Source organism: Nematostella vectensis, chromosome 11 (assembly GCF_932526225.1).
Source record: "Nematostella vectensis chromosome 11, jaNemVect1.1, whole genome shotgun sequence".
Lineage (NCBI taxonomy): Eukaryota > Metazoa > Cnidaria > Anthozoa > Actiniaria > Edwardsiidae > Nematostella > Nematostella vectensis.
The window spans coordinates 13,289,326-13,303,018 of NC_064044.1; the positions used below are offsets into that span (position 1 = coordinate 13,289,326).

The 13,693-nt window shown below is 38.8% G+C and overlaps 1 protein-coding gene and 1 long non-coding RNA gene across 7 annotated transcripts in view; both read left to right on the forward strand.

Annotated features, from left to right (window-relative positions):
• Positions 1-13,693, forward strand: part of LOC5517542 (stress-activated protein kinase JNK) — an 18,734-nt gene continuing 5,041 nt past the window's right edge. Inside the window, exons 1-13 of one of the 6 annotated variants that reach the window (XM_048734154.1) lie at positions 1-267; positions 2,362-2,491; positions 3,618-3,676; positions 4,440-4,548; positions 5,397-5,426; positions 5,497-5,544; positions 7,030-7,219; positions 7,667-7,743; positions 8,239-8,335; positions 8,834-8,958; positions 11,397-11,460; positions 12,672-12,785; positions 13,330-13,411. In XM_048734154.1, coding sequence (XP_048590111.1) covers positions 56-267; positions 2,362-2,491; positions 3,618-3,676; positions 4,440-4,548; positions 5,397-5,426; positions 5,497-5,544; positions 7,030-7,219; positions 7,667-7,743; positions 8,239-8,335; positions 8,834-8,958; positions 11,397-11,460; positions 12,672-12,785; positions 13,330-13,411 — 1,337 coding nt within the window. In that variant the 5' untranslated portion in view covers positions 1-55. The remainder of the gene's footprint in view (positions 268-2,361; positions 2,492-3,617; positions 3,677-4,439; positions 4,549-5,396; positions 5,427-5,496; positions 5,545-7,029; positions 7,220-7,666; positions 7,744-8,238; positions 8,336-8,833; positions 8,959-11,396; positions 11,461-12,671; positions 12,786-13,329; positions 13,412-13,693) is intronic. The other 5 variants (XM_048734155.1, XM_048734156.1, XM_048734158.1 and 2 more) reach the window with 5 other exon arrangements.
• Positions 11,467-12,201, forward strand: LOC125573592. The gene is made up of 2 exons (XR_007314120.1): positions 11,467-11,651; positions 11,884-12,201. It is a non-coding gene; the product is annotated as an uncharacterized LOC125573592 (long non-coding RNA).

The window sequence follows — 13,693 nt, forward strand, 5'->3', positions numbered from 1 at the left end:
TGCGCCGTCGCATCGTTTCTGCCACATAACCATTATGGCTTCCGAACATCGCTAAATGTTTTTGAAATGCTGTGAACTTTTCCCCCTTATACTAAGATCCCTCGATGCCGTACTGGTAGAAGAAAAACGGAATTATGGTGAGATAGAAGAGCGCTCTTTTTGTCGGGAAATGTTTTACACTGCCCAAGTTGGAGACACAATTTTTATTGTGTTGAAAAGGTATCAGAATCTTCAACCCATCGGATCGGGTGCACAAGGAATGGTGTGGTAGGTTTAGATTTTATTGATCAATCCTTTCTTTGAAAGATCATCACTATTTCTTACTGACTTGATGGCAGTCATAGGCTTTTAAGCGCTTGAATTCAAACAATTTATTGACTTTGGTTTTATACGACATGTTAATGGTTCGAAAATTTCTCGAGAAAAATTCTGATCAGCCAAGAAGCCATTCATAAATCGAATCCCGGGCTCCCTATCAATCTAATTAAAAAAATATTAAAAAGTTAGCCAGCTTGTTGATGATTATTCGCTGTCTTAATATATGTTTTTTTTTTTTCGTGAGTTGGCCTTGCCAAAGCATATTAGGTCCGGCAACGATACGAGAGCATCCATGTTGACACTTGGCGAGTTCGTTCTATTCTCTCATGGTTTATGGCTCGCGTCACTCGATTCGATCGCCAAATCTTTCCTCTGTCACAGTTACCCTAAACTACAACCCCAAAGTCATGCCAAACAATAAACATTACCGATGTACATCCATGACTTTTGTATATGCCATTGCCTTTGGAAGTAAAGTGATTTTATTGGGAAAATCACCGCATGACACAATACTAAAAATCCCATTCACTTCGCACTAAGGAAAATCACAGGTTATTTCTATCTAAATGTTTACCGGGCTTTCTGTTTTTTTCTTTTCTTCACGTTTTAAAAGGTCAATGACGATTTTATGACTCCAAGATGTTAGATACCTGTTTGTTTAATAGGGAAGTTAGGTTTACTTGTGTTGTATTGTTTATTACTTGTGGAACTGAAGAACTGTAGGAATTTGTTTCATGCCTAACTAATGAGTTCAAAATCAGTCTTTATTTCAGTAAAACATATTTTCATTAAAAAAAATTAAACCATTTATTATGGGGAAAAAACTATGTAAGCTTTTTATTTGTAAATATTTTAATTTATTCTCTACTTGATGGCTCAGATTTCTGTGTTTTACATTTTCCACATTTCTAGAAGTCTATTTGCTTCTCCCTCATTAATTATGATTTATTAGAATTATAAAAAAATCATCTAAAAAATGATCAGAAAAAGATAGACAAAACACATTTAAAAAAAGGTTATTGTCAAAAATTGTAGTAATTCAAAAAATGGGTATCTGGTTGTCTTTAGGGAACAAGTACTTATTTTTTTAAACAATATTGTAATGGAAAAATTATCCTAAAAGCTTCAAAAAGAATATCTAGTCTAGAAGACTAATGTTCTAAAAATTATCTACAGCATTGAAAATTTGACAATTGGAATTACATGTAAGTAAGAAAGGACATAGAAAGACAAAGAAAGGCAAGATTTTAGGATTAATTGAATCAGTTAGAATCATAAATGAATTCCCTAAATGAACTACCAAACACATTTCAGTATGGCAATTGAAATTAATAGAAGAATCACCTGCAGCTGAATCTCTTGTTCCACTGTTATTGAAACTAGTCTTACGGTCTGTTCAGTAGGGTTATCATCTCATCAGGTTTTACCATCAACTGCATACATTACGTTCCAGGAAGAAAAGACAGTAGGACTGCGTCAACAAACACAACCTCACATAAGTTCCAATGATATTTGTCTTACAACAGTATTTCTGTAGCTGAAAGCAAATTTTTGTTACCTATTTTATAGGAAAACAAAAAAAAATAACCAATATTTTCCAGTCAATAGGGGTGAGACAGAACAAAAGCCTAAAAATGGAAGTACTCCTTGAATACAGTAGGTTTTTTTGAGTGCTAAAATCAATCTACAAAAGTGATTTACTGAGAAAGAAAATCTTCATTGCTTTTCAAAAGAATTTCAAGCTTTTGACCAATAAAAACTGAAATTTAAGAATATGAAATTAACACATTTTACATTCCATTGCAACTAGTGCTTTCCTTCTTACTAAATTCATTACCTAACCTTAAGTCTTTTAATGAATCACAAAGAGAACACTGACAATTTACGGGTTAGTTATTCCTGTCTTCTATAACAGAGGATTCTTGGTTGAGCAATGGTCTATAGAAAACTTGTGATGTGATCCCACCAAGAAAACTTTTATTCAACTTAAAATTAATACAAATCTTAAAAAAATTAATACACATCTTATTTACTTTTATTTAGTGCTGCCATAGATACGGTCACTGGGGAAAAGGTTGCTATCAAGAAACTCAGCCGACCATTTCAGAATGTCACACATGCCAAGAGAGCCTTTAGAGAACTTGTGCTCATGAGAATGGTCAACCACAAAAATGTAAGCAACAACAGTATGGTTATGAGACATATTATTTACATACAGGCACGCACAGGGTGTTCACGCACCCCCCTTGGCAGTCATAAAATTAGTCATTTCTTATTTAAGGAATCTTCAAATACTGTGCTTTTTCCATATGATATTTATGACTGCGCATTCCCCCCCCCCCCCCCCCTTCCTCCCTCCTCGGCCAATCCTGGGTATGTGGGTGATGTTAAAGCCGCATTGTCACCAGTTTACTTCCGGAAACCTCAACCGTTAAAAGACAAAATAATCTATTAAAATCCGAGATATTGAACAGGCCATCCGCTCTAAATTATCAATCACATCCCCAAAGAAACTTCCAATAAGCACACTGCTTTCAATATTTTGAAATATTTTTCGCGTTTTCCGTTAAAAATCATCGGATATTGTTACGTAATCGACCGGAAGTAAACTGGTGACAATGCGGCTTTAAACTAAAGAATTCAAACAACAAATGTGAGAAAATGTCTGAAAAAGGTTAGTTATCATAAAAATCAGAAAACAAAAAAAAATGTATTTATTCTGATTTCAGAATAAGTCATTTCTTGGTTTTAGCAAAATAGCTACATATGGAGTCCTATTACTGTAATGATTTGAATAAGCATTCTCCTTTAAATAAGCCCCCCCTCCTCAAAAACATGGGTCAGTACGCAGCTCTTACAAGCTGCAATTTGATTGGGCAAATGAACAATATCCGCACCTGACACAAAGAACGAGAAGAATAGAGACAAAAGAACTCCTTTGTAGAACAAAGATAATAGGAGACAAAGCAGCTGCGTCCTTACAGAACTCCAAAACACCCACCTTCACCCTTGAATTTTGATATAACCCCCCCCTACCTCCCTAATAAGTACCCCCCTTTCCTCCCTAAAAAGAACTCAACAAAAGCACCATTCGAATGTAAATCTCATTAAAGCTTATTTGAATCTTTATGGTAAGTACAGGTACAAGCTCAACTTCCCTAAAAGATTGTCTGGGATTTACCCATTTTTAAATTTACACTCCCTCCCCTTCCCTGCAAATATACCTCTACCACCAATGTTGTGCCTAACATCAATAAATACAATTATTTTATACTTAATGTTTCTTGTTTATCTCATAGATCATTGGCTTGCTAAATGTCTTTACCCCAGACCGGACGCTAGAACAGTTCAACGACCTGTAAGTGCCAATCAGTCTAAATGGTAAAGCAAATAAGGCGGTCTATCAGTAGAGCTGTCTATACTCTCTCCCAAAATGCATAGCATCACTTCAATATAAATAAAGCATAATTTACCTAAGAATTTGACAATTTACTAGTGAATTTTGTGGCCTTCAAGAAAGGCTTTCAAAGCAGTCAATCACAGGGGGATTGGCCCTTCTATATGCTCATACCAAAGGGGTTGTTGACTGTATGAAGGGAGGAGCTACCTTTTTTTAAGACTTTGTAGCAAGGTCCTGGAATTTAAGGGCACCTTAAAATGCCTACAGGGTGTTCTAGTGTGGCCGCCTTGACAGTTTTATGTAGTAAACCAGTTAGAACTTATGAGAATGTCAGAAACATGCATACTCCTGACACTGATGCAATTTTTAGAAAATCAGTGTGGCATAGTAATGCTCGTTTGCAAACCAGAGCATGATAGAACACTCCTCCAGTTTGATATTATTTATGTCAATGAAAACAGTTATTTTTGCATGCATGGGTTCATTGTTTTTTTCAATTGTATTGCTTACCACAGTCTCTTACTCATAATTCATAAACTTGCCTGCTACAGAGGCCTAGCCCTGATGGAAGTGTGTAAAGGAATAAAAACGTTTATTCTTTAGCAGTTCAGGGAGTTGAGAAGTTACATGCCCCATAATGTTTTCAGCAATGTTTCTGTACCATGCACCCCCAATATTTCAAGGCATGCTTAAGCTCTAAAAAGTGTTTGGTTACTTCCAGATATCTCGTGATGGAGTTGATGGATGCAAGCTTGTGCCAGGTAATCCACATGGATCTAGACCATGAGCGACTCTCATATCTTCTCTACCAGATGCTTTGTGGGGTTAAGGTGAGCTTGTCATTAAATTGCTTAAGGTCAGTGATTTAAGAACCAACAGGCAAAAATTTTGGATTTTGCTACTCAAAAATATAAGAACCTGCTTATCCAAAAGGATAATGGTAAGGATAAGTTTCAAGGTGTATATGAAGGGTCACTTTAGGTCTTGGTAAAGGTGAATTTGACGCCACTGATCGCATTCTAAGACGGCTAAAATAAATGGGCCTTTGCTGTTTCCTGTGACCTGTTGACCGTGTATTCACGCCAAATCTTTGACTTTTGAATTTGCTAAACATTTTGCCTTTTTATGAAAGATACAGTGTTGCTTACAAAAAGGGTATTAAATTTTGCGATATAGATTTGACAGCCATTGCAATACAACATGGCTAGGGCGAGTCAGGAAATGTGAGGTCAAGTAAAAAAAGACAAATATAGGCAAAAGTTCCTGTTTCAAGGCTTTTCTTACAATTTTTTCACCTGTTCGCAACATCGTCTTAATTTCCTTTGTAAATCGTACAAATCTTTGATAAACCAAGGAGAAAAAGTAAATAATAAATAAAAAGGACCACATGCTCCCTATTTTGCTCTTATCATTATGATATGTAACATATTTTTATTTTTACTTTGTCTTATTAAAACAAGAACCTAAATTGTCATACAAACTTTTCATTAAGTTCTGTACCCAAAATATAAGAACTTATTTGGCATGTCTTGACGAAAATATTTTTTGATTTAAATTTGTTCATTTAAATTTGTATTTATATAGCGCTTATATCCCTTATACTATAGATATTTGTTTTACTTAGAGCACTCTGTTAATAGTCTCCCAGTAAAATAGCAAATGTATTTTTTTTCTGCAGCACCTCCATGATGCCGATATCATCCACAGGGTGAGTCAAACCTGATATTGTATGTTTAAATACAAGTGCATTTTTGATCACCCAGTGTTTCTTATTGTAGGATCTAAAGCCAAGTAATATAGTGGTCAAGTCAGATTGCTCTCTTAAGGTAAGTTAACAGTTGTGGATTCAAGGAGGGGTGAGGTGGGGTGGAGTGTTTCTTGAATCTAAAGCCAAGTAATATAGTGGTCAAGTCAGAGTGCTCTCTTAAGGAAAGTTAACAGTTGTGGATTCAAGGAGGGGTGAGGTGGGGTGGAGTGTTTCTTGAATCTAAAGCCAAGTAATATAGTGGTCAAGTCAGATTGCTCTCTTAAGGTAAGTTAACAGTTGTGGATTCAAGGAGGGGTGAAGTGGGGTGGAGTGTTTCTTGAATCTAAAGCCAAGTAATATAGTGGTCAAGTCAGATTGCTCTCTTAAGGTAAGTTAACAGTTGTGGATTCAGGGAGGGGTGAGGTGGGGTGGAGTGTTTCTTGAATCTAAAGCCAAGTAATATAGTGGTCAAGTCAGATTGCTCTCTTAAGCTAAGTTAACAGTTGTGGATTCAAGGAGGGGTGAGGTGGGGTGAAGTGTTTCTTGAATCTAAAGCCAAGTAATATAGTGGTCAAGTCAGATTGCTCTCTTAAGGTAAGTTAACAGTTGTGGATTCAAGGAGGGGTGAGGTGGGGTGGAGTGTTTCTTGAATCTAAAGCCAAGTAATATAGTGGTCAAGTCAGATTGCTCTCTTAAGCTAAGTTAACAGTTGTGGATTCAAGGAGGGGTGAGGTGGGGTGGAGTGTTTCTTGAATCTAAAGCCAAGTAATATAGTGGTCAAGTCAGATTGCTCTCTTAAGCTAAGTTAACAGTTGTGGATTCAAGGAGGGGTGAGGTGGGGTGGAGTGTTTCTTGAATCTAAAGTAATATTTTTTTCGGGTCAGATTGCTCTCTTTTTTTCACCTTAGACAGTAATATTAGAGGAAGAATAGAATCCAAAATCTACTTTTTGCCATATTTATATGCTTCACTCCTTCGGGGGTTATGCCCCCTTCAAGAAGTCCTAGTTCCGCCCCTGTGTACTTGGAGTGTGACTTGTTACGTTTCTTCTTGGTGTTCTAGACTAGATGTGTTTGATTTAACAGTTTTATCTTACAGTACAATAGGGTTATCTCCACATTTCACAATTTCACGATTGGCTTGTTTTTACATATGATGACACAATTATACAATAACAAAACACTGTATATTGAAACTTACCCTGTGATTGTGTGATCGTTTGGGATCATATGTGAAAACTACTTTGCGATCTGTTGTGATCATATGGTCCACTCACTGTAGCTGTGATTGTGTGTGATCCAGTGCAATCATATGAAAACAAGCCTTGATAGAAGTTGTTTTTTTGCTTCACCTGATCACTGCCATAATAATAAAAGTAACGAAGTACAGTTTGATAGGAAGGAGGATTATCCTGACTCATACTCATATGTAAATGGCCACAAAACGCTTTGTGCCATATTTAAATTTATATCATTAATGTTTTTCTGGTCAAGCATGACTTGATTTTGAAAGAACCTGTCTTGTACAAACAATTTCCTGTGAGCTGTTGCATTTCTTTTTGCAGATCCTGGACTTTGGTTTAGCAAGAACTGCTGGCTCTGCTTTTATGATGACCCCATATGTGGTGACGCGGTATTACAGAGCGCCAGAAGTCATACTCGGCATGGGGTACTGTGACAATGTTGACGTCTGGTCTATAGGGTGCATACTGGCAGAGATGATCAGAGGACATGTTATGTTCCCTGGAACAGATCGTATCCTTGTTATTATTTACAGGCTATGCATTGTTTACAGACGCATGTGCAGGCTTGTGCACATGAAGGTCACCAGTTTTTTCTTTTGAAGAATTTCTAGATTTTCTACATCCTTTTCACAAAAATTATTTTCCTTCTCTTGCCCTCTTTTTTCAAATGGGCTAGACACAGAAAACTCAAGATTTGCAAACATGACAAGAAATGAAGTGTGGATAAAGTATGAGCCCTATGTTCTCATTACCCATTCCGTGCTTTCTGATACAAAATGATACTATTTACCTGTTCAGATGTTTGTTAAGGTCCCTCCCACATTTATATACAACTGTGTTGTGTTTGTACTGGTTCACTTGGTCCCTTGGTGTTGTCTACATGATCTTAGTGTCTATACAAGGGGTTTCCTTAGCAGGAATAAATTCTGAGAAGTGTAGTCCTTGACACCTCTATAAGACATTGATCAATGGAACAAGGTGACAGAACAGCTTGGCACGCCATCAGAATCCTTCCTCAACCAGCTTCAGCCCTCAGTGAGTTACTAATCATTAATCATTTTTTCACCAAATTGGGATATCGCTTGAAATGAAATGAAATGTTTTTCATTTGTATAGCGCACTTTAACATACGAAATGATCAAATGCGCTTCACATGTGACTGACTTTACTCGCCAGTGTGTAGATACGGAGTGCTCCACGCAGTTTACAATCATGAGTGAGTTAGTGTGTAAGCATTGTCACTAAAGATGGTACCACGGGCCAGCGTCCCCAGCGGTTCTTTTACGTCCCCGAATACAGGTTAATGATGTGCGATGAGAAACGGGACCTCCGGCTTAACGTCCTTATCCGAGAAGACGAGAGATTCACAGTCCCCAATGTAGAGAGCCAGGTTTATTAAACCTCTGAAAAAAATCCCAATTTGATCTGACCAGGGTTCGACCCCGGCCCTCTTGCTTGAGAAGCGAAGCCCGTACCACTGAGCTATCGCGCCACTCTCTTGCTAAGTATTGTTTGAAAATACCTTTTTAGGTACGGATGTACTGCACCAGAAGACCCAAGCAGCCTGGCTTTTCATTTGAGGCCTTGTTCCCAGATGATTTATTTCCACCAGAGAACAAATTAAAAGGTAAAGACGGTTTAGACTCAGTTTGCACCTGGACACCAATGCAGTGGAACCGTCAGGACAGTTTGAAAGTACAATAACGGAAATCCCCATAGATGTCCTTTATATCTCATTTCCGTGAGCCCGTAGTACGTGCCAATGACGCCTTGCAACGGCAGGAAATATAGCCTGCGGTGGTGGGGGAAGGGGGGAGGGCTAAACCCACTTGGTTTTAGCTTATATAATCTTGGGTAAATGGGAGGGAAGCACTACTGCTTTCCCCAGGTCGAAATTACAGTAGATTATTTCGTTTTCTTGCAATGACTAGACCCTTCCCTGCCGTTGATTACATCCCCATTACAGTGTTAATCTTTGTCCTTGTCCGAGAAGATGAGGGATTCACAGTAGGGAAAAAAGGTTGAGATGATCTTGGCTCGAACCCTGGTCCTTTAGTTTGAGTAACGAAGCCCGTATCACTGAGCTATAGCCCCACTCTCTTACATTCTCTGTTATATTTCACAGCATCGCAGTGCCGAGACTTGCTGTCCAAGATGTTAGTAATTGACCCTGCTAAGAGGATATCGGTGATGGAAGCCCTTCACCACCCTTATGTCCACGTGTGGTACGACGCTAATGAGGTAGAATGTGTGAGTATCTTGCACGTTGTTAAATAAAAGCCCACTCGACCCAAGCATTTATTAAACCTATGTACGCTACGACCCGAATAAGCCAACCCGACCCAAGCATTTATCAAACCTATGTACGCTTCGACCCAAATAAGGTAGAATAGTGACGTATAAACCCATCCGACCCAATCATTTATCAAACCTATGTACGGTACGACCCAAATAAGCCAACCCTACCTAAGCATTTATCAAACCTATGTACTTTACGACCCAAATAAGCCAACCCGACCTAAGCGTTCATCAAACCTATGTACGCTACTACCCAAATAAGCCAACCCGACCCAAGCATTTATCAAACCTATGTACGCTACGACCCAAATAAGGTAGAATAGTGACGTATAAACCCATCTGACCCAAGCATTTATCAAACCTATATACGGTACGACACAAAAAGGTAGAATAGTGGCGTAAAGCCCACCCGATCCAAGCATTTATCAAACCTATGTACGGTACGACACAAATAAGTTAGATTAGTGACGTATAAGCCCACCCGATCCAAGCATTTATCAAACCTATGTACGGTACGACCCAAATAAGCCAACCCTAACTAAGCATTAATCAAATCTATGTACGTTACGACCCAAATAAGCCAACCCGACCCAAGCTTTTATCAAACCTATGTACGCTACGACACAAATAAGCCAACCCGATCCAAGCATTTATCAAACCTATGTACGGTACGACACAAATAAGCCAACCCTACCTAAGCATTAATCAAACCTATGTACGTTACGACCCAAATAAGCCAACCCGACCCAAGCATTTATCAAACTTATGTACGCTACGACCCAAATAAGGTAGAATAGTGACGTATAAACCCATCTGACCCAAGCATTTATCAAACCTATATACGGTACGACACAAATAAGGTAGAATAGTGGCGTAAAGCCCACCCGATCCAAGCATTTATCAATCCTATGTACTTTACGACCCAAATAAGCCAACCCGACCCAAGCGTTCATCAAACCTATGTACGCTACTACCCAAATAAGCCAACCCGACCCAAGCATTTATCAAACTTATGTACGCTACGACCCAAATAAGGTAGAATAGTGACGTATAAACCCATCTGACCCAAGCATTTATCAAACCTATATACGGTACGACACAAATAAGGTAGAATAGTGGCGTAAAGCCCACCCGATCCAAGCATTTATCAATCCTATGTACGGTACGACACAAATAAGTTAGATTAGTGACGTATAAGCCCACCCGATCCAAGCATTTATCAAACCTATGTACGGTACGACCCAAATAAGCCAACCCTAACTAAGCATTAATCAAATCTATGTACGTTACGACCAAAATAAGCCAACCCGTCCCAAGCTTTTATCAAACCTATGTACGCTACGACACAAATAAGCCAACCCGATCCAAGCATTTATCAAACCTATGTACGGTACGACACAAATAAGCCAACCCTACCTAAGCATTAATCAAACCTATGTACGTTACGACCCAAATAAGCCAACCCGACCCAAGCATTTATCAAACCTATGTACGGTACGACCCAAATAAGCCAACCCGACCCAAGCATTTATCAAACCTATGTACGGTACGACCCAAATAAGCCAACCCTACCTAAGCATTAATCAAACCTATGTACGGTACGACCCAAATAAGCCAACCCTACCCAAGCATTAATCAAACCTATGTACGTTACGACCCAAATAAGCCAACCCGACCCAAGCATTTATCAAACCTATGTACGGTACGACCCAAATAAGCCAACCCTACTTAAGCATTAATCAAACCTATGGACGTTACGACCCAAATAAGCCAACCCGACCCAAGCATTTATCAAACCTTTGTACGGTACGACCCAAATAAGCCAACCCTACTTAAGCATTAATCAAACCTATGGACGTTACGACCCAAATAAGCCAACCCGACCCAAGCATTTATCAAACCTTTGTACGGTACGACCCAAATAAGCCAACCCTACCTAAGCGTTAATCAAACCTATGTACCTTACTACCCAAATAAGCCAACCCGAACCAAGCATTCAATAGCATACACAGGAAAGAATAGGAATAAGCCCCCCCCCCCGTACTTTCGACTGAAGTCCTTGAATTTTAATTGAAACTTGGCTTTTACAATGAAATCACGTGACCGTTGGGGTGGCAAACTCGCGCGCGCTTCGGCTTTTGGCGCCAAAATAACAACAAAAAGCAGCTTATTGAGCGCTCACGAATTGTATTTGTCAGAAAAGCTCTCTGGATGACGGCCCCAGCCGTTTCTGTATTTATTTTGGCGAGAGTTACCCATAAACTCATGTGATTTCTTAGTGCAATTCGCTTTTTTGTATGGTAATCTCGAATAAAAATGTTAAGCCTCATCATCGTATAGACTAAAGTCGATTGTAGATATTTTGATTGACAACGTGTGCTCTCTTGTAGCCGGTATCTAAGAAATACGATCATTCCATTGACGAGCAAGAGCACTCTGTCGAGGAATGGAAAAGTAAGTGAGAGTGTTCATGTCGGTTGGCAGAGACGAGAATGGAAAAGTAAGTGAGAGTGTTCATGTCGGTTAGCAGAGACGAGAATGGAAAAGTAATTGAGAGTGTTCATGTCGGTTGGCAGAGACGAGAAAGGAAAAGTAAGTGAGAGTGTTCATGTTGGTTGGCAGAGACGAGAATGGAAAAGTAAGAGGTTCATGCCGGTTGGCAGAGACGAGAATGGAAAAGTAATTGAGAGTGTTCATGTTGGTTGGTAAAGACGAGAATGGAAAAGTAATTGAGAGGGTTCATGTCGGTAGGCAGAGACGAGAATGGAAAAGTAAGTGAGAGTGTTCATGCCGGTTGGCAGAGACAAGAATGGAAAAGTAAGAGAGAGTGTTCATGTCTGTTGGCAGAGATGAGAATGGAAAATAAGTAAGTGAGAGTGTTCATGTCGGTTGGCAGAGACGAGAATGGAAAAGTAAGAGAGAGTGTTCATGTCTGTTGGCAGAGATGAGAATGGAAAATAAGTAAGTGAGAGTGTTCATGTCTGTTGGCAGAGATGAGAATGGAAAATAAGTCAGTGAGAGTGTTCATGTCGGTTGGCAGAGACGAGAATGGAAAAGTAAGTGAGAGTGTTCATGTCGGTTGGCAAAGACGAGAATGGAAAAGTAATTGAGAGTGTTCATGTCGGTTGGCAAAGACGAGAATGGATAAGTTAGTGAGAGTGTTCATACCGGTTGGCAGAGACGAGATATGCATGTGAAATTGGCGGGAAGAAAGTACGAGAAAAGTGCCTTGATGAGGGAAGGCTTATCACATTTAATAAAAGGCCCGTATGCTGTGTGTGTGTTTTTTTTTTTGTTTTTTTTTTTTTTTTTTGGGGGGGGGGGGTGTTAAGAATAAGTTTTCAAGGCTTCTCTTTAAAAGTCTAAATGTATACTAGTCAATAGAAGTCGCGTTTTCATTCCGAGAAGGATATTCTCAAGCTGCACTCGTCATGGCTTGAGCGTCAAGAACCGTTTGTTTGGCCTATACAACTAGAAGCAACAAGATCACTTCACAGTCGGAAGTTTAAATAACCGGGATATCTATAGCTTACCATACTTTAATGGCTCTTTTATGCCTGGCACAAGAACGGAAAAGTCACCTAGCCACTTGTTACTTCAACTAGTCACTTGCAATAAAACACTGCTGAACTAACAAGTCCTCTTATGTGTTCCATGCGTTACAGATCTAATATACCACGAAGTGCTGTCTTACAATAGCTGTAAAGACGGGCCATCTGTTATCGAGGGTAACGGGGATATCAACCAATCAGCATCAAGCTCTAGTATATCGTCATCAGGTGAGGGTCACGTGATCAAATGAATCAGGTCAAACAGGTTCCCGCGGTTTCTTAACATTTTATTTCACGTTTTGAGGGCGTTAAATTTTTGCAAAAAATAACTAATTGTCTTGAAGTAGTTTCCTTAAATTCCAGATAAATGTCAATAATTTGTAGCAGAGAACCCTTTTTAGGGGTTATTACTGAGAAAGCTTCAAGAAGCATGTATTTATCTAAAATGACCATGTATTTATCTAAAATGAATAAAACAGGTGTCTATCTACGTTGTATTTAAAAGGGAATAAACTAGGCCACGTATAAACAGCTGTCGATGTACTTTATACTAAAATGGTAAAAACTATGCCACGTATCAACTGCATACCTTAATTTTAACCTTACAAGATAATAATCCGTCAGAAATTGTTGTCATGGTTGCCATTTATTGGCGCCTTAATTCAAGAACGAACTATTCTGTTCATGTTTTATCTAAACAAATTAGATAACAGATACATATATAAATCTTATGAGGAAAAGGTATCGAATCTAAACTCTAGTTATCACTTAGCAGGAATGATGGAAACTCATAAATCCAAACAAGCTAAACGTAAAAAGAAAGAGAGTGCATCCGCTGCAAACATTGGCTCAAGGTTAGTACATCATGCAACTAAACTTTCTTAAAATCCGTAGGATTTCGCTGTGCGCTCCCCCGTTCGTCTCTGTGTCCGTAACATATAAAAGAGAAGACGAAACTGAAACCTAAAAGATGGCTTGGCTTCTAATGCTATAGATAAATATACACTTGTTAAGAGTAGTAATTGCTTAACAATAATTGGACATGATATACCCCAGACAACTATTCTTTAGAATTGAAAATAAAAATCAATTAAAATTGCGCTTAACTAATTACGTAGCAGCATGGCAAAAATTGG